This window comes from Pseudophryne corroboree, chromosome 3 (genome assembly GCF_028390025.1).
Source record: "Pseudophryne corroboree isolate aPseCor3 chromosome 3, aPseCor3.hap2, whole genome shotgun sequence".
NCBI lineage: Eukaryota > Metazoa > Chordata > Amphibia > Anura > Myobatrachidae > Pseudophryne > Pseudophryne corroboree.
In genome coordinates, this window is record NC_086446.1 from 348,370,479 (window position 1) to 348,390,857 (window position 20,379).

Below are 20,379 nucleotides of genomic sequence, written 5' to 3' on the forward strand. Positions count from 1 at the left end.
AGTTCTCGTTCGGCTGACTATGGCAGCAGCTAGAAGAGTGTCAAATTTAGGAGCGCTGTTATGCTAATCTCCTTTTCTGATGTTATCCAGATAAAGTAGTTCTCAGAACTAGGTGTGGGTATTTTCCTAAGGAGTGATCTATATTCCACCTTAATGAAGATATTATGGTCCCGGTTTTTCAGGAATCGGGATTTTCTGTGGGAGATGCGTCGCTGGACATAGTCTGGGCATTAAGTATCTACATGGATCGTACCAGTGCCATTAGAAAGACAAATTCTCTTTTCATCCTCTACGGTTTTCACAAGAGGAGAGGGCCTGCTACTAAGCAGACGCTAGCAAGATGGCGCCGAATGGCGATTTCAGAAGCATATTCTTAAACTGATCTCCCCGTCCCGGCTAATGTCTCTGCTCACTCTACATGTAAGGAAGGTCTTTCATGGTTAGCACAATATTGTGCTTGAGCAGAACAGAATGTAAGGCAGCCACATGGCTTCCAATAAACATATTCAATTAGACATTATGCCTGAGATATCTTTTGTCTCTCATGATGCTCAATTCGGGCGTAAAGGTTCTCCTATTAATCAGGAGCGTCCCCACCACTAAAAATTTGCTTTGGGAAGTCCCAATGTTATCCTATGGACTCTGCCGGAGAAATATATGTTATGGTAAGAACTTACCGTTGATAACGGGATTTCTCCTATGTCCACAGGGATCCCACCCTGACGCACCTGATTTGAGAATCTATATACTCACTGAACTCTTCCCTCTTGCATGGAAGAGTGTACATGTGTGTTTTTCGCCTGAATAGGTTTCTACATAATGCTCCTGCCGAAATGCTTTGGAATACAACTGATTTTCCTGAGTCAGTGGGCGGGGATATATGGACGAGCCCGTTGCATCCTGGGAGGACTGAAAGCTTGTGATAGTTTGGTGCCAATCCGCTGTCGCTCCATCATATCCCAATGTTGTCATGTGGAAACCTGTGGACATAGTAGAAATACCGTAAGTTCTTACCATAACGTATATTTTTGCTCATAGAACTGTTGCTCGCTGAATGTTTTTGGTTTTGCATACCATTCTTTGAAAACTATAGAAATTGCGGTTTGTAAAAATCTCAGATTATCAGCAGATACTCGTTCTGTCTAGCACCAACAATCATTCCATGGTAAAGATTGAATATCTTCTCCATTTTTGTGTTTTGGTGTGAACAATTGAACCTTTTGACCATGTCTGAGTATTATTATGTAATAAGCTGCTGCAACATGATTGGCTGATATTTGTATTAGTGTGCAGGTGCTCCTAAGAAAATGACCATATAGTATAATTACATGTGTGTGGTTTCGAATCACTGCATCAGATTTGGATTATCTGAACTGCAGTTAATACTGGAATTTGTCATATTTGGCTCAATTAAATTGGGGTGAAGGGGGCCCCCCTCGTGGCATGAACTTGCACTGGACTTGCTTATTTTTGTACACAGCCTATGGAGCTGCAAACACAAATCAGTGAAGGGTTTATTTTTTACATTTTGGGCATAAACCCTATCAGAAGTGCCAGGATTTGCAACCTGATGCTTCATAAATAACCTGTGTATTTGTCTCTTTCTCAGGGGAGAATTCAGTTGTTTTTCCCCGTGGACGCCACTAGATGGCATCCGATAGAGCAATTCAGTTGTTGCTTTGTTTGGGCGGATGGACACATTTCAGCTCGCAGGCTTCTGAGGTGTGAGCTGAAATGTGATAAATCAGCATATTGGCTTTCCAAACACTGGTTTGGGAGTCCAAAGCCGTTCTTTAGATGGGTTTAGCCGATTTGCGCAGCTAAACTCGTCATTTATGGACGCGCACACATGGCACTTGCGCCCAAGGGAGTGAATAATATAATTTCTTCCATGTGCCCCTACAAAACAATTGAATTCCACCCCTTTAAATTCCACTTATTTAAATTGTCATTTTTAATTGCTCTTTAAATATTCAGTTCCTAGTGTAATGATTCTAAATCACTGATCTCCAACCTGTAGCTTGCGAGCTACCGGTAGCTCGCCGTAGTATTTTCGGTAGTTCACAGAGCGCACGGGCTTGGGCAGTCACTGGCACTCCTCCCTCATTTTTAATATGGTGCTGTCCGTTAGCCAATCAGAGCTCGTGGACCGGCAGTGGTGGCACCTGATTGGCGGCCGGGCCACGGGTTTTGATTGGCTCACCAGCACCATATTTTATATGCCAACCGCCACCGGAGACTGTCACCCTCACCGCAGCCGCTCTCCGGACTTCACAGGAGAGGCGCGCAATGCGCTCTCCTCCCCTTCCGTCCCTCATACAGGAGGAGCAGCACCGGCGGCAGTAGAAGAAGCCAGCAAGGGTTAGCACTGTGTGGGGCATTTTATCTGGCGCTGCGGGGGGTATTTTAAATGGCACTGTGGGGGTAATTGTTGTTGGCACTTCTGGTGGGGGCATTGTATCTGGCACTGCTGGGGGGCATTATTTGTGTATCTGACACTGCTGAGGATATTATGTTTGTATCTGGCACTGCTGGGAGGCATTATTTGTATAACTGGCATTGCTGGGGGGCATTATTTGTGTATCTGGCACTACGCGGGGGGCATGTAAGGACACGCCCACTTTTGCAGGAATGCACGCGCATTGGGGGGAGGGGGTAGCTCCTTCAGAGGTTTTATTTTCCGAAAGTAGCTCACACCCCAATTAAGGTTGGAGACCACTGTTCTAAACCATAAACACATGTACCATCTTCACCAGTATAAATGTCGGTAGTTTCGTTTTTAACATGCAGAGTTTTAGGAACAAGCTACTGTTGAACTGTGTTAAAAAAAAATTTGGGGGGATAATCTATCGTGTAAATGGTTTTTGGATAACCTATCCATATAAATGGCTTTTAATACACAGTTGCTTCATCTACTGCAGTCTATTTAAATATATAAGGGGTGGTTCAATTTGTTTAATGGGTGCTCATAATTGCATTTCCCCCGTTACTTTAAACGGAGTGGTATGCAATTGTCTGGGCGCCCATGTTTTTTTTTGCGCTAATTGAGTGCCGGGGGTTGTTGCGCAAAGCGACTCAACCTGACGAAAATGCTGCCCATGGTACAAGAAAAGTTCTGTTTGGGTACCCAGTCCTGCTTGGGGGGGCTGCAAGCAGAAATGTCAGCGCCTGCAATGATTGCGTCCAAACGGCAGAACAAGTGAATTGTTGACGTCTGGTGCCATCTAGTGGCCAGCGCCTGAATAATATTTGAATTGCCCCCATTTAATTTATAGATCATGTCTGTTTCCACTTTAATTATTTTTGATCTGACTGTTGAGATTGATTTATAAAAATTATTTGCTATGCTAAATATACCACTATTAGCAAAATCATTTTTCTCTGACGTCCTAGTGGATGCTGGGGAATAGACGGGCTCCGCAGGAGACTGGGCACTCTTAAAAGAAAGATTAGGTACTATATCTGGTGTGCACTGGCTCCTCCCTCTATGCCCCTCCTCCAGACCTCAGTTAGAATCTGTGCCCGGCCAGAGCTGGATGCACTTAGTGGGCTCTCCTGAGCTCACTAGAAAAGAAAGTATTTGTTAGGTTTTTTATTTTCAGTGAGATCTGCTGGCAACAGACTCACTGCTACGAGGGACTGAGGGGAGAGAAGCAAACCTACCTGCTTGCAGCTAGCTTGTGCTTCTAAGGCTACTGGACACCATTAGCTCCAGAGGGATCGAACACAGGGCCCGACCTCGATCGTCCGTTCCCGGAGCCACGCCGCCGTCCCCCTTGCAGAGCCAGAAGACAGAAGATAAAGAGGAAAAACGGCGGCTGAAGACTCCTGTCTTCATCAAGGTAGCGCACAGCACTGCAGCTGTGCGCCATTGCTCCCATAGCACACCACACACTCCGGTCACTGTTGGGTGCAGGGCGCTGGGGGGGGGCGCCCTGGGCAGCAATTAGTTTACCTTTTGGCACAAATAGCACATAATACAGTGTATAACACTGTATATGTGCAAAAACCCCCGCCATTAACATTATAAAAAGCGGGAGAAGCCCGCCGCTGAAGGGGCGGGGCTATCTTCCTCAGCACAGCCAGCGCCATTTTCTCTTCACAGCTCCGCTGGAAGGACGCTCCCCAAGCTCTCCCCTGCAGTATCCAGTACAACAAGGGTAAAAAAGAGAGGGGGGGGCACATAAATTTAGGCGCAAATTGGTCTTAATAAGCAGCTATTGGGAAAAATCACTCAGTATAGTGATAATCCCTGTGTTATATAGCGCTGTGGTGTGTGCTGGCATACTCTCTCTCTGTCTCCCCAAAGGACTTTGTGGGGTCCTGTCCTCAGTCAGAGCATTCCCTGTGTGTGTGCGGTGTGTCGGTACAGCTGTGTCGACATGTTTGATGTGGAGGGCTACGTGGATGCGGAGCAGGAGCCGATAAGTGTGATGTCGCCCCCTACGGGGCCGACACCGGAGTGGATGGATATGTGGAAGGTATTAACCGACAGTGTCAACTCTTTACATAAAAGGTTTGATGACGTAACAGCCTTGGGACAGCCGGCATCTCAGCCCGCGCCTGCCCAGGCGTCTCAGAGGCCATCAGGGGCTCAAAAACGCCCGCTAGCTCAGATGGCAGACACAGATGTCGACACTGAGTCTGACTCCAGTGTAGACGAGGATGAGACAAATGTACAGTCCACAAGGGCCATCCGATGCATGATTACGGCAATGAAAAATGTGTTGCACATTTCTGACATTAACCCGGTTACCACTAAAAAGGGTATTATGTTTGGGGAGAAAAAGCAGCCAGTGACATTTCCCCCATCTGATGAATTAAATGACTTGTGTGAAGAAGCGTGGAGTTCCCCTGATAAGAAACTAGTGATTTCTAAGAGGTTACTGATGGCGTACCCTTTCCCGCCAACGGATAGGTTACGCTGGGAGACATCCCCGTAGGGTGGACAAGGCGCTCACACGATTATCTAATAGGGTGGCACTGCCGTCTCAGGATACGGCCGCCCTAAAGGAGCCTGCAGATAGAAAGCAGGAGGCTATCCTGAAGTCTGTATATACACACTCAGGTACTATACGGAGACCTGCTATTGCTTCAGCATGGATGTGTAGTGCTGCAGCAGCATGGTCTGATACCCTGTCAGACAACATTGATACCCTCGACAGGGATGCTATTTTGCTAACCATAGAGCATATAAAGGACGTTGTCTTGTATATGAGGGATGCACAGAGGGACATTTGCCGGCTGGCATCTAGAATTAATGCAATGTCCATTTCTGCCAGGAGAGTATTATGGACTCGGCAGTGGACAGGTGATGCTGACTCTAAAAGGCACATGGAGGTTTTGCCTTATAATGGTGAGGAATTGTTTGGGGACGGTCTCTCGGACCTCGTATCCACAGCAACAGCTGGGAAATCGACTTTTTTACCTCAGGTTTCCTCACAGCCTAAGAAAGCACCGTATTATCAAATACAGTCCTTTCGGCCTCAGAAAGGCAAGCGGGTCAGAGGCGCATCCTTTCTGCCCAGAGGTAGGGGTAGAGGGAAAAAGCTGCACCAGACAGCCAGTTCCCAGAAACAAAAATCCTCTCCTGCTTCCACTAAGTCCACCGCATGACGCTGGGGCTCCACAGGTGGAGCCAGGTGCGGTGGGGGCGCGTCTCCAGAACTTCAGCGACCAGTGGGTTCGCTCACAGGTGGATCTATGGGTTCTACAAGTGGTATCTCAGGGATACATGCTGGAGTTCGAGGCGACTCCCCCTCGCCGTTACCTCAAATCAGCCTTGCCAGCGGCTCCCAGGGAAAGGGAGGTAGTGCTGGCGGCTATTCACAAGCTGTACCTTCAGCAGGTGATAATCAAGGTTCCCCTCCTTCAACAGGGACGCGGTTACTATTCCACAATGTTTGTGGTACCGAAACCAGATGGTTCGGTGAGACCCATTCTAAATTTGAAATCCTTGAACACTTATGTAAGGAAGTTCAAGTTCAAAATGGAATCGCTCAGGGCGGTTATTGCAAGCCTGGAAGAGGGGGATTTTATGGTGTTGCTGGACATCAAAGACGCTTATCTGCATGTCCCCATTTACCCACCTCACCAGGAGTACCTCAGGTTTGTGGTACAGGACTGTCATTTCCAATTCCAGACGTTGCCGTTTGGTCTGTCCACGGCACCGAGGGTATTTACCAAGGTAATGGCCGAAATGATGATACTCCTTCGGAAGAAGGGAGTTATAATTATCCCGTACTTGGACAATCTCCTTATAAAGGCGAGGTCCAAGGAGCAGTTGTTAGTCAACGTAGCACTATCTCGGGAAGTGCTGCAACAGCACGGCTGGATTCTGAATATCCCAAAGTCGCAGCTGATTCCTGCGACGCGTCTGCTGTTCTTGGGCATGATTCTGGACACAGAACAGAAGAAGGTGTTTCTCCCGGTGGAGAAGGCCCAGGAATTGTCATCTCTGGTCAGGGACCTCCTGAAACCAAAACAGGCGTCGGTGCATCACTGCACGCGAGTCCTGGGAAAGATGGTAGCTTCTTACGAAGCAATTCCCTTCGGCAGATTCCATGCAAGGATCTTTCAGTGGGATCTGTTAGACAAGTGGTCCGGATCGCATCTTCAGATGCATCGGCTGATCACCCTGTCCCCAAGGGCCAGGGTGTCTCTGCTATGGTGGCTGCAGAAGGCTCATCTTCTCGAGGGCCTCAGATTCGGCATACAGGACTGGGTACTGGTGACCACGGATGCAAGCCTCCGAGGTTGGGGGGCAGTCACTCAGGGAAAGAACTTCCAAGGGCTGTGGTCAAGTCAGGAGACTTCCCTTCACATAAATATTCTGGAACTAAGGGCCATTTACAACGCCCTGAGTCAAGCAGAACCCCTGCTTCAAAACCAACCGGTGCTGATTCAGTCAGACAACATCACGGCGGTCGCCCATGTAAACCGACAGGGCGGCACAAGAAACAGGATGGCGATGGCAGAAGCCACAAGGATTCTCCGATGGGCGGAGAATCACGTGCTATCACTGTCAGCAGTGTTCATTCCGGGAGTGGACAACTGGGAAGCAGACTTCCTCAGCAGACACGACCTCCACCCGGGAGAGTGGGGACTTCATCCAGAAGTCTTCACTCTGATTGTAAATCGTTGGGAACGGCCACAGGTAGACATGATGGCGTCCCGTCTCAACAAAAAGCTAAAAAAAATATTGCGCCAGGTCAAGGGACCCTCAGGCGATAGCTGTGGACGCACTAGTGACACCGTGGGTGTACCAGTCGGTTTGTGTTCCCTCCTCTTCCTCTCATACCCAAGGTACTGAGGATTGTAAGAAAGAGAGGAGTAAGAACTATACTCATCGTTCCGGATTGGCCAAGAAGAACTTGGTACCCAGAACTACAAGAAATGATCTCAGAGGACCCATGGCCTCTGCCTCTCAGACAGGACCTGTTACAACAGGGGCCCTGTCTGTTCCAAGACTTACCGCGGCTGCGTTTGACGGCATGGCGGTTGAATGCCGGATCCTAACGGAAAAGGGCATTCCAGATGAAGTGATTCCTACGCTGATAAAGGCTAGGAAAGACGTGACAGCACAACATTATCACCGTATATGGCGAAAATATGTTGCTTGGTGTGAGGCCAGGAAGGCCCCTACGAAAGAATTCCAGCTGGGTCGATTCCTGCACTTCCTACAGTCAGGAGTGACTATGGGCCTAAAATTAGGATCCATAAAGGTCCAGATTTCGGCCCTATCTATTTTCTTTCAAAAAGAACTGGCTTCACTGCCTGAAGTTCAGACGTTTGTTAAGGGAGTGCTGCATATTCAGCCCCCTTTTGTGCCTCCAGTGGCACCTTGGGATCTTAACGTTGTGTTGGATTTCCTGAAATCCCACTGGTTTGAGCCGCTTAAGACCGTGGAGCTAAAATATCTCACGTGGAAAGTGGTCATGCTATTGGCCTTAGCTTCGGCTAGGCGTGTGTCAGAATTGGCGGCTTTGTCGTGTAAAAGCCCTTATCTGATCTTCCATATGGACAGGGCAGAATTGAGGACTCGTCCCCAATTTCTCCCTAAGGTGGTATCAGCGTTTCATTTGAACCAACCTATTGTGGTGCCTGCGGCTACTAGGGACTTGGAGGACTCCAAGTTACTAGATGTAGTCAGGGCTTTGAAAATATATATAGCCAGGACGGCTGGAGTCAGGAAAACTGACTCGCTGTTTATCCTGCATGCGCCCAACAAGCTGGGTGCTCCTGCTTCAAAGCAAACTATTGCGCGCTGGATCTGTAGCACGATTCAGCAAGCTCATTCTGCGGCAGGACCTTGCCTTTGCTCATTCGGTGCTGCAGAGTCATCCGCACTCTCCCGCCCGTTTGGGAGCTTTGGTATAATCCCCATGGTCCTTACGGAGTTCCCAGCATCCACTAGGACGTCAGAGAAAATAAGAATTTACTCACCGGTAATTCTATTTCTCGTAGTCCGTAGTGGATGCTGGGCGCCCGTCCCAAGTGCGGACTCTCTGCAATACATGTATATAGTTATTGCTTAACTAAAGGGTTATTGTTATGAGCCATCTGTTACTGAGGCTCAGTTGTTGTTCATACTGTTAACTGGGTATGGTTATCACGAGTTGTACAGTGTGATTAGTGTGGCTGGTATGAGTCTTACCCTGGATTCCAAACCCTTTCCTAGTAATGTCAGCTCTTCCGGGCACAGTTTCCCTAACTGAGGTCTTGAGGAGGGGCATAGAGGGAGGAGCCAGTGCACACCAGATATAGTACCTAATCTTTCTTTTAAGAGTGCCCAGTCTCCTGCGGAGCCCGTCTATTCCCCATGGTCCTTACGGAGTTCCCAGCATCCACTGCGGACTACGAGAAATAGAATTACCGGTGAGTAAATTCTTATTTTCTCATATGTCCTAGAGGATGCTGGGGATGACATCAAGACCATGGGGTATAGACTGGATCCGCAGGAGACATGGGCACTCAAAGGCTTTTCATTGGGTGTGAACTGGCTCCTCCCTCTATGCCCCTCCTCCAGACCTCAGTTTTAGAAATGTGCCCAGGTCGACTATATGCACTCTGAGGAGCTCTACTGAGTTTCTCTGAAAAGACTTATGTTAGGTTTGTTATTTTCAGGGAGAACTGCTGGCAACAGACTCCCTGCTTCATGGGACTGAGGGGGCAGAAGTAGGAACCAACTTCCTGAAGAGTTTCATGGCTCTGCTTCTGGCTGACAGGACACCATTAGCTCCTGAAGGGTACTGAACGCTAGCCGTGCCTAGATGCTCACTCCCACAGCACGCCGTCACCCCCCTCACAGAACCAGAAGACAGGTGAGTAGAAGAAGACAGATCTTCTATCAAGAAAAGTGACGGCTGAGGTACAGCGCGGCTGGCGGGAGCGCAGTGCGCCATTGCCCACACACACAGGCACTGCAGGGTGCTGGGGGGGCGCCCTGGGCAGCAAAAACACCTCTATAAACTGGCAAAAAAGAGGGAATAAGATGCCCAGGCACATCCCTACCCCGCCAGTATAAATATTATGAAAAGTTTCTGAGCTAAAAAGGGCGGAGCTTCTTCCTCAGGCAGCCAGCACACTGCTCAGTGCCATGTTCTCTCTCCGCAGGCTGCAGAGAAATCGCTGGTCCTCCTTCACTTCTGACTACAAGTATCAGGGTGCAAAACATGGGGGGGGGGGGGCACAAGCGAATTTGGTGCTTTACAAGTGTGTTTTACTGTGTAAAAAGCGCTGCATGTCAGTGGGCATTCTGTGTTCACAGGCATTAGATACTGGCGCTGGGGTTGTGAACTGGCTGCTCCTAAACTGTGTCCCTCTGACAGATTTTACTGTGGGTCTGTCCCCTAATAAGTATATTGTGAATACTGATACCGACATGGACACTGATTCTTGTGTCGACAATAGTGACTCCAGGGAAATAGATCATAAATTGGCAAAAAATATACAATATATGATTGTGGCTATAAGGGAAGTTCTGGAAGTCACGGAAGCCACTCCTGTACCTCAGGAGAAGGCTTATTTCTATAAAGAAGAGAAATCTAAGGTCACTTTCCCTCCTTCCCATGAGCTTAATACACTCTTTGAAGGGATGTGGGTGAATCCCGAAAATACATTTTGTATTCCCAAGAGAATTCAGATAGCTTATCCTTTCCCGGTGGAGGACAGGAAAAAATGGGAGTCACCCCCTGTGTTAGACAGTGCACTGTCCACGTTGACAAAGAAGGTAATTCTCCCTGCACCTGGCATGGCTTCACTAAAAGACCCTGCAGACCGAAAGATGGAAACTACATTGAAATCCATTTATGTTGCCAATGGTACGCTGCTCAGGCCCACAATTGCTTGCGCGTGGGTGAGTTGCGCTATTGAAAAATGGTCAGAAAGCGTGTCATCAGAAATTGACACAATTGATAAAGATGTGATACTCCATAAGTTAGGGAATATCAAAGACGCTGCCGCATACATGCTAGAAGCGATGAAAGATATTGGACTCTTGAGTTCACATGCCGCTACCATGGCAGTATCGGCTCGGCGGGCGTTGTGGAGTCGCCAGTGGAACGCGGGTGCAGATTCCAAAAGAAATATGGAGGCTCTCCCATGTAAAGGTGAGGCCTTATTTGGCGATGGACTGGATGCGTTAGTCTCGGCGGCTACCGCAGGTAAGTCAACATTTTTGCCCTCTGCAACGGCAAAAAAGACATATCACCCGGACATGCTGTCCTTTCGGCCCAATAAATACAAAAAAGCGAGAGGTTCCCCCTTCTTTGCGGGTAGGGGATGGAGAAAGAAGTACACAGCAGCTTCGGGTTCCAAGGAGCAGAAGTCTACCCCTACTTCTGCCAAATCTTCAGCTTGACGCTGGGGCTCCTTTGCGGGAGGCTGCTCGGGTGGGGGCACGTCTCAAACTGTTCAGCCAAGGTTGGATTCTGTCTGACCTGGATCTCTGGGTATTGCAAATAGTGTCCCAGGGATACAAGCTGGAGTTTCAAGACGTTTCCCCATACTGATTTTTCAAATTGACCTTGCCAGTTTCTCTTCCAGAAAGGGAAGCAGTAACAGCGGCAATCCAAAAATTGTCAGGATCAGGTCATTGTCCTGGTACCTTTGTCACAACAAGGGGAGGGATTTTATTCAAGCCTTTTTTGTAGTTCCGAACCCGGACGGCTCGTTCAGACTGATCCTAAACCTGAAAAATCTGAATCTCTACTTGAAACGATTCAAGTTCAAAATGGAATCACTGAGGGCAGTGATTTCCAGTCTGGAGGAAGGGGACTACATGGTGTCGGTAGACATAAAAGATGCTTACCTGCATGTTCCCATTTATCACCAGGCTTATCTGAGATTTGCGGTTCAGGATTGCCGTTACCTTTCGGTCTCTCCACGGCACCAAGGGTATTCACCAAGGTGATGGCGGAGATGATGGTACTCCTGCGTCAAAAAGGAGTCAATATAATTCCTTATCTAGACGATCTCCTGATAAAGGCGAGATCCAGGGAGCAGTTGTTACAAAACATCACACTCTCCCTGTCAATACTCCAACAACACGGTTGGATCATAAATTATCCAAAGTCACAGTTGGAACAGACGACAAGATTGTCTTTTCTCGTGATGATTCTGGACACAGACGTTCAGAGAGTATTTCTCCCGGTGGAAAAGGCTCTGGAAATCCAGAAAATGGTAAAGCAGATATTGAAACCATCGAGTGTGTCGATCCATCAGTGCATTCGGTTGTTGGGGAAGATGGTGGCGGCCTACGAGGCCATACAGTTTGGCAGGTTCCATGCCAGGGTGTTCCAGTGGGACCTGTTGGACAAGTGGTCCGGATCCCACCTACTCAGGCACCGGAAGATAATCCTGTCGTCAAAAGCCAGGATTTCGCTCCTGTGGTGGCTGCGCAGTTCTCACCTACTAGAGGGACGCAGGTTCGGTATTCAGGACTGGCTCCTGGTAACCACGGATGCAAGTCTCCGAGGCTGGGGAGCGGTCACTCAGGGAGAGAGCTTCCAGGGAAAATAGTCAAGTCAGGAAGCCTGCCTTCACATAAACGTGCTGGAATTGAGAGCCTTCAACAAGCGGTACATCATCTTCAAGATCATCCCGTGCAGATCCAGTCGGACAATGTAACAGCAGTCGCGTACATAAACAGGCAGGGCGAAATGAAAAGCAGAGCAGCAATGGCAGAGGTGACGAAGATCCTCCTCTGGGCAGAAAGACATGTAAAGGCTCTGTCGGCAATTTTCATTCCGGGAGTAGACAACTGGGAAGCAGACTTCCTCGGCAGAAACGATCTCCATCCAGGAGAGTGGGGCCTACACCAAGAAGTCTTCACAGATGTGACAAGTCTTTGAGGAGTTCCTCAAGTAGACATGATGGCATCTCATCTCAACAAGAAGCTTCAGAGATATTGTTCCAGTTCGAGAGACCCTCAAATAATAGCAGTGGATGCGCTGGCCCAGTGGGTGTTCCGGTCGGTGTATGTCTTCCCTCCACTTCCGCTGATCCCAAAAGTGCTCAGGATTATAAGAACAACAAGAGTTTGAGCAATCTTCATTGCCCTAGACTGGCCAAGGAGGGCTTGGTACCCAGATCTTCAGGAGTTGCTCATAGAAGATCCTCTGTCTATTCCTCTTCGCGAGGACCTGCTGCAGCAGGGGCCGTGTGTGTATCAAGACTTACCGCGGCTACGTTTGACGGCATGGCTGCTGAGCGCTGTATCCTACCCCGAAAGGGTATTCCCAAGGAAGTCATCCCCACCCTTATTCAGGCCAGGAAAGGAGTAATGTTGAAACATTACCACCGTATTTGGAGAAAATGTGTGTCTTGGTATGGATCCAAGAAGGCTCCTACGGAAGAGTTTGAGTTGGGACGTTTTCTCCATTTTCTGCAGGCTGTGTGGAGGCGGGCCTACGATTGGGATCAATCAAGGTCCAGATTTTCGGCCTTGTCAGTGTTCTTTCAAAAACAATTGGCCTCTCTTCCAGAGGTTCAGACCTTCGTGAAAGGGGTTCTGCACATCCAGCCTCCATTTGTGCCTCCAGTGGCACCATGGGACCTTAACGTGGTGTTGCAGTTCCTTCAATCAAATTGGTTTGAGCCTCTACAAGAGATAGAGTTGAAGTTTCTCACTTGGAAAGTGGTGGTGCTTTTGGCATTGGCATCTGCGCGGCGGGTGTCTGAATTGGAGGCCTTGTCTCACAAGAGCCCTTACCTGATCTTCCATGAAGATAGGGCAGAGTTGAGGACTCGTCAACATTTTCTTCCGAAGGTGGTTTCATCTTTCCACATAAACCAACCTATTGTAGTGCCAGTAGTTACTGACACGTTCACTGAGTCAAAGTCTCTAGATGTGGTTAGGGCTTTGAAGATTTATGTCGCTAGAACAGCTCGTATACGGAAAACAGTCTTTGTCCTGTGTGCTCCCAACAAAATTGGGTGTCCCGCTTCCAAGCAGACTATTGCGCGTTGGATCAGAAGTACGATTCAGCACGCTCATACTACGGCTGGATTGCCGTTACAGACGTCGATGAAGGCCCATTCTACTAGGAAGGTGGGCTCATCCTGGGCTGCTGCCCGGGGGGTCTCGGCATTGCAACTTTGCCGAGCAGCTACTTGGTCAGGGTCAAAGACATTTGCTAAATTCTACAAGTTTGACACCTTGGCCGATAAAGACCTCAAGTTCGGTCAATCGGTGCTGCAGGGTCATCCGCACTCTCCCGTCCGTACTGGAGCTTTGGTATAGACCCCATGGTCTTGATGTCGTCCCCAGCATCCTCTAGGACGTATGAGAAAATAGGATTTTGATACCTACTGGTAAATCCTTTTCTCCTAGTCCGTAGAGGATGCTGGGCGCCCGTCCCAGTAAGTACTTAACCTGCAGTTTAGTTGTTAGAATTACACAAGTTGTGTTATCTTAGTTTTCAGCATGTTGCTGCATTTGGTTCATGCCTGTTGGCGTGTTATGTTAAATGCCATGTGTGCGGCATGGTTGAGGGGTGTGAGTTGGTAGATATCTCACCACTAGTTTAAGTAATTCTTTCCCTCGAAATGTCAGTCTCCCTGGGCACAGTTCCTACAACTGAGGTTTGGAGGAGGGGCATAGAGGGAGGAGCCAGTTCACACCCAATGAAAAGTCTTTAGAGTGCCCATGTCTCCTGCGGATCCCGTCTATACCCCATGGTCTTGATGTCGTCCCCAGCATCCTCTACGAACTAGGAGAAAAGGATTTACCGGTAGGTATCAAAATCCTATTTTAAGGGTGTTAGAATGCAACATGAGCAGCAGTCCCTATTTTAGATTGCATTTATGTGTTGAAATCCTCCCACTTTTCCCCCCATCTTAATTTTACATGGATACCTACATTCACTCTTTAAGGATATACTGTACAACAGTATTGGGTGTATTGAATTGAAGCAGAGTTTACTATTCACAGTCATCGTGTGTGCTGTCGCCGGTTACATGGATTTTTCAGTGGTATCTGGTTTGAGTGAGCCATTCCATAGGGTAGGGATGCTCTCCAACTACAGAGAAAAGCAGACATGTTTAAGCATTTTGCATAACATATTTTCCAGACTATGGGTAATCTATGGGGTTAATCCAATTAAATGCGACTTTCCCCTGCACTATCTTGCAGCACTTTTGAGTGAAATGGGGCCATCAGGGGTGCTCGTTAGTGCTTTTGTCGGCGGTGATATGCCACAGTAACTTGCATCCTTCACATTTAATTGGTTTGACCCGTATGTTAAGGTCTGAATCCTCTGCATAGTTTGTGTATGCTTTGTACTGGCTAATTCCTAGTTGGTGTATTGCATCTGCGTTGTTTGTGTGTGCAGTAGAGAAGCATATATTAGGAGTACAGATTTGTTTTATATTTCTAGATAGTATATTGATCATTTGTATCATTTTCTTTTTATTAAATTCTTGTGCACAGTCCCATGGAGATTATCCCTCCTAAGCCTGTCAAGAAGAATAAGGAGCACAGACCCCGGCATCTCCTAACAGATCTCCCTTTGCCACCTGAACTGCCAGGGGGAAATCCTTCACCTCCTGAATCGCCAGATCATAAAGTGGTAACACCTCCACAACAACCTGCAAGAAAAAGACCAAAGTAAGTTTGTTCTTTTCTTTTAGGCAATTTTACTTCATACTTGTAATTTGTAGTAGTATACGGCTAATTCCTGGGAACTCCAGGACCTTTAGATAGAAATTTTAAAATAGATCTGCTGATGGCAGCGATAATTATTGGGCACCGGACAGCAATTCAATATTTATGGTTTAAAAATACAATATAATTTGATATAAATATTATGAACTTTTGCACTTGATAAATATAAATTATAAATGCAGCTCTCAAATTGGGTAAGATGGATTATCACCCTAACAAAGAACAATAGTTATGAGTGCCCATCAATTATCGTGCCCAGAAGCATTGGGCTTAGGCTTATAAAGTGATTAAACTTGTCTAAAGTACTAGTTAGGGTGCCCAACAGACTTTAAACACATTTCTGCTTGCCTCTTCAGGAGGTAGCGAAGAGAAATGTGGGTGCCTGTATCGCTCTCTTCCTATCGGAGCTTTAATTGAATTACTTTGTTGGGTGCCCAAAATTGAATCCCCACCCCATTGAGTGAATTTTTTCAACCATTCCTCTATCAATCATTGTCAATCATTCCTTTATCATTTTCTCTTTCAGCAAGGCTTATGGGACACAGGACCATGGGATTGCAGGCTGGGGATGGAGCCGACACCTAAACTAAACTAGTTTTAAAAGTAAGATACTCCCCACTGCAACCCCAGACTTTCAATTTCTTTTTAGGTTCTTGGAGTGTAGGCACGTTTTTTTTGTTTTTTTTTCTTGGGGGGGGGGGAATGCTATGTCGTGGGTTTAAGTCCCAATGCGGCCCTGTATAGAGTTCTTCCCATATCGATGAGAGTACTTTGGTTACCTTACCGGGGGTACTCCTAATACAGAGGTTCACATTCCGCAGAGCTGTCTGTCACGGTATATACCACCTAACCATGGTCCACTGTCTGATATTCCGTTGCCTACTGTGACATAGTATGAAGCATATCCTCCTCGGTGTTCTGGTTGATATTAATTTTTATGATCCCTGTTAAACTTATTGTCAGAGCTTAATTTTTATGACCCCTGTTAAACTTATTGTCAGAGCGTGACGGACCTTGTGGCCTTAATCTTTTTGAGCGATTTTTCAAAACGCACCTTAGAAAGATTTGTTCCAACAACTCTCCGCCGGGTCGCGACAACGCTTACCCACGAGTACAGTGCTGTTTCGGCAGGCATCAGTGAGGATGTACTAGCAAGTCCAAGTGACGTTACCTGGCTGTGGCCGGAGCACGGGGAAGAAGGTAAGGCGTCGGTTCCGCTTAGCGGTTAAGGCGTGAGACACAGCCGCACTGTTTTCGGGAGGAGACTACCGAACAGTCGCGGACACAAGTCTCCTAGCCTTGGTGCCTTGAAACTGTTTTCGGCCTCACAACATTTTGGACATCGTCGCTGACAACATTGCACATCAATGTGCTCGAGCTCCAAGACCGTTTTCTGACTTTCTTAGTAGCCTTGGATCCATCAGGCCGGGCAGCATGTTTGCATTTCGACAGATTCCAACAGATTGGAAGTGCAGCACCGTGGTGGTGTCCTATGTAATGTATCGGGAGCACATAATGAGTGTTTATTCTGGGTGTGGTAACTTGACAAATGGACTTCCTCACAAAAAACACATTTCTCCCAGGGGAAGAGTCTTTCAATCCAGTGGTCCGCCAACAGTTGCTTCAGAAGCTAGGCCTTCTACGGGTGGATCTCATAAACTTTTGATACGTTCGAAGTTCCATAGTTTTTCACGGTATCCAGATATCTCATATTTTACGCTGTGGATGCCATGCCTATTCTAGGAAATTTAACACAGAATATTGTTTTTCCAGTTTCTCCTCCGTAGATGATTTCCCAAAACTTAAATATTTGCTTTGTAGCCAAACTGCTAATTTTCTTATACAATACTTTCACTGTCCACCACACAGATTCTCTGCTGTTCCTTTATAATGCATGAAGGTGGTTGGACTACTGCTACGCAGGCCATTGCGTGTTTCTTCGCGCAGTTATCACTCAAGCCTTTACTAGTGTTGGGTGACACACCACACCGAAGGTCAACGTATTCCGCTAGGGTGGTGGCTAACTCCTAGGCAGCATGACCAGGGGATACGGCAGTACAGGTACACCACCGATAATCCAGCACACTCTTTTTTGGCACTGTCCCGGATTATCAGTTTTGACGGTGTCAGTGGCATCCTGATACCCCCTTCCCCTGCAGCCTAATACTTCCCAGCATGCCTCCCACAGCCAGACTACCTGCCCGCAGCCTGATTCGCCGCCGCAATCCAACACTCTCCCCACCCCCGCAGCCTAACTAAGCCTCCTGCCTCTCTAAACCCTCCCGCAGCATATCTCCTACCCACAGCCTAACTTCCTCCGGCAACTGATGTGTCCGGATTAAAAGAGGTGCCAGATAAATTGAGTGTCTACCTGTACAAGTCTATCGTGCAGCTACCTGGTTCTCTTTCTAACTGTTGCAGGTTTTTGCCTCTCGCGGCACCAGTTTTGGGCGTACAGTTTTCAGGTCAAGCAGCCTGAGTGTTCTCTCCCCTAGGGGTGGCTGTTGAATGCCCTATGGTCCAGTGTCCCGCAAGCCTTGTTGAAAAAGAGAGGATTTTTGGTCACTTACCGTTAAATCCTTTTCTCTGACGCATGCTGTGGTACACTGCTTTACCTCACTTGTGCAAGGTTTGGTTCTTGGCTGTATTTTCCCTGCTGATTTGTTTGATTGTTCTAATGGTGCCCATACACTTGTGAGATAATCAGTGCTAACCTTCGATTTCGACCGGATCTGTGAGAGAAAGCAAAGGATTGTATGCACATTTTAGGTACCTTGCGACGCGATGTGCGGGCACGCCGGTCGAATCTCGCGTCTCAAGATGGTATGTGCTGCACTTAATATTTATCGAATCCAAGTGAGATGGAGGCCGCTCCCACTCGGCGGTGACGTGCCTATCACGTGATTACCATGCAGTCTATAGCATGGTAATCACTTTGGCAGTTCAGGTGCGATTTCATCGCACCTGAACTACCGATGCGATGCCCCGCGATGTCGCGGGGCATTGCACAAGTGTTTGGGCACCATAACCATTTCACTGGGCCACTGCTACTCCTTACCGGCCTCTTTTGAAAGAAGCACTGAAAGTCTGGGGTTGCAGTAGGGAGGATCTTACTTTTAAATCTGCAGTCTAATTTAGGTGCCAGCTACAACCCCAACCTACAATCCCATGGTCTAGTGTCCCACAGCCTGCTTCAGAGAAAAGGATTCAATGGTAAGTGATCAAAAACCCTCTTCTATTATTTGCACTAAATGCAAAATGTGAACTTTTATGGTTTCAGCTGCATATCCTTAAACAGTAAATACTGACTTTTAGCTGCAGTTCACTAATAATTAACCTTGGGTTATAGAAAAAACTGTTCTGTGCATACTTTACCAGCGTGTGAAGTGTTTTCACAATGATCACTTTGTTTTTTGTCTCTGTCTCAGAATATGTTGTCCTCGTTATGGTGAAAGGAAACAAAAAGAAATTGACTGGGGTAAACGTTGCGTGGACAAATTTGATATTATTGGTATCATTGGTGAAGGAACCTATGGTCAGGTGTACAAAGCCAAGGACAAAGATACTGGTATGAAAAATTAACATGCAGTAGCATTTCCATATACTTTTACACTTCACATTGCTTGTGTTACCTGTACTGGCAGGTGTAATAAGGTGAAATTTGCTAAAGACTCTTAATGGTTAATGTTTACATTATGCAAATGTCTTGGTTATGGGTGCTGGTTTTCTCGTACAGCTTAGGCAGTGGAAATCAATGTTTGGTTAGTGCTCTTGAGTAAAAGAAAAGTACTCTGGTGAGAAATCTGTTTTGTTTAATCCATAGTGGACACTGGAACACTTAGGTATAAGAACAATTATCCACGCAAGCTGCCGTAACGGGCCCCGGCGGCTTCCACATGTTAAGTTCAGAAGGCATATTCTGCTAGCACCCTATGGAGGTGTAAACAGAATATGCCTGCGATAATGCGCAGAATGCAAGCTGCAAACTGTTAATTAGATCCACCCCATTAGTGTGTGGTTGTAGGATTAGTATGTGGTGCTCGGGCCTTACAAATTTCCATCCAAAGCTCAAATTCCTCCGTTCCTATACCCCCCTTTGACTGCCAGGGATTTCATTATTTATATATATTTTTATATATATATTTTTTTTTTTAATTGTTTGTTGGAGCTGGGTATTGATCTCAGGCCTGCCAATTTCATATACTTTCCAGAAAGGTTTTTTTAGGTTTTAATTTATTTTATTTTTTTCTCCTTTTGATCTGATTATTTCCATTGCACCTGGGGATCACAGGAGCTGGCAAAGGGTGGTGCCATGATTGGTCCCACCTCCCAGCATGAGATCCTCTGCCATAGGTGGATACCGTGGCTCCAGCATCATCAGACTGGTATTTGAGTTGAGACAATGAGGCAAGTTAGTTCCTGCTCCTTCTGCACAGGTTTATTGCAGAGCTCATTACTCTAGCCACATATCGTAGGGAGCTGAGCAGGGACACTGCTTTTTACAGGAGGATAAACCTTTGCTCCTTCTGAGTCTCCTAATAGGCTTCGTTAGGCTTGCCTGCACCTGTCAAAGTGCTTGGTCTCTGGGCCTAGCACGACCTGGTTGAGAATGATTCAGATGGAGGAATTAATGAGGCATCCAACATAACTTACTGGTCATTGGGCAATCTAAAAATGTCAAACTGTTTGCTGAGGGTTTTTTTTTTTCTTCAACCCTTGTGCTGAGAATGTTTTCCAGAGCTAGCATCCATCGCATTCCACCATCAATATCACTTATGGATTTTGTTTATGCATTGTCCACACAAATTATACTTTGGTTCTCTGCAGCGGGGTACACTGGGATTCCACAGGGAAAACTTTGGGGTGTAGAGTTGGATCTTGATCCGAGGCACCAACAGGCTAAAGCTTTGACTGTTCCTAGGATGCACTGCACCACCTCCTCTATAACCCCGCCTCCAAGCACTGGAGCTCAGTTTGTAAGTTGGTGCCTGCAGAGCAGGTCACTAACCGGTGGGGCTGCGCTAGGCAGCCCTGAAAAGAGCTTTTTAAGAAGAATTCAAGGGCTGCACTACAGTTTGTCTTTCTGACATTCTGTGCTGCAGCTCCATCACCTCCCCAGCAGCTCTGCACACTCCCATGGCCGGGTTACCGGGTACTTGCAGTGGAGGCGTTCCGGTCATCAGGCACACCACCGCTGACTCTCTCTCTCTAGA

At 47.2% G+C, this 20,379-nt stretch overlaps 1 protein-coding gene across 2 annotated transcripts in view; it reads left to right on the forward strand.

The window, feature by feature from the left end:
* Positions 1-20,379, forward strand: part of CDK12 (cyclin dependent kinase 12) — a 341,865-nt gene that overhangs the window by 145,336 nt on the left and 176,150 nt on the right. For both annotated transcript variants that reach the window (XM_063959726.1, XM_063959727.1), the window contains exons 3-4: positions 14,933-15,109; positions 18,595-18,734. In XM_063959726.1, the coding sequence (XP_063815796.1) occupies positions 14,933-15,109; positions 18,595-18,734 (317 nt within the window). The remainder of the gene's footprint in view (positions 1-14,932; positions 15,110-18,594; positions 18,735-20,379) is intronic.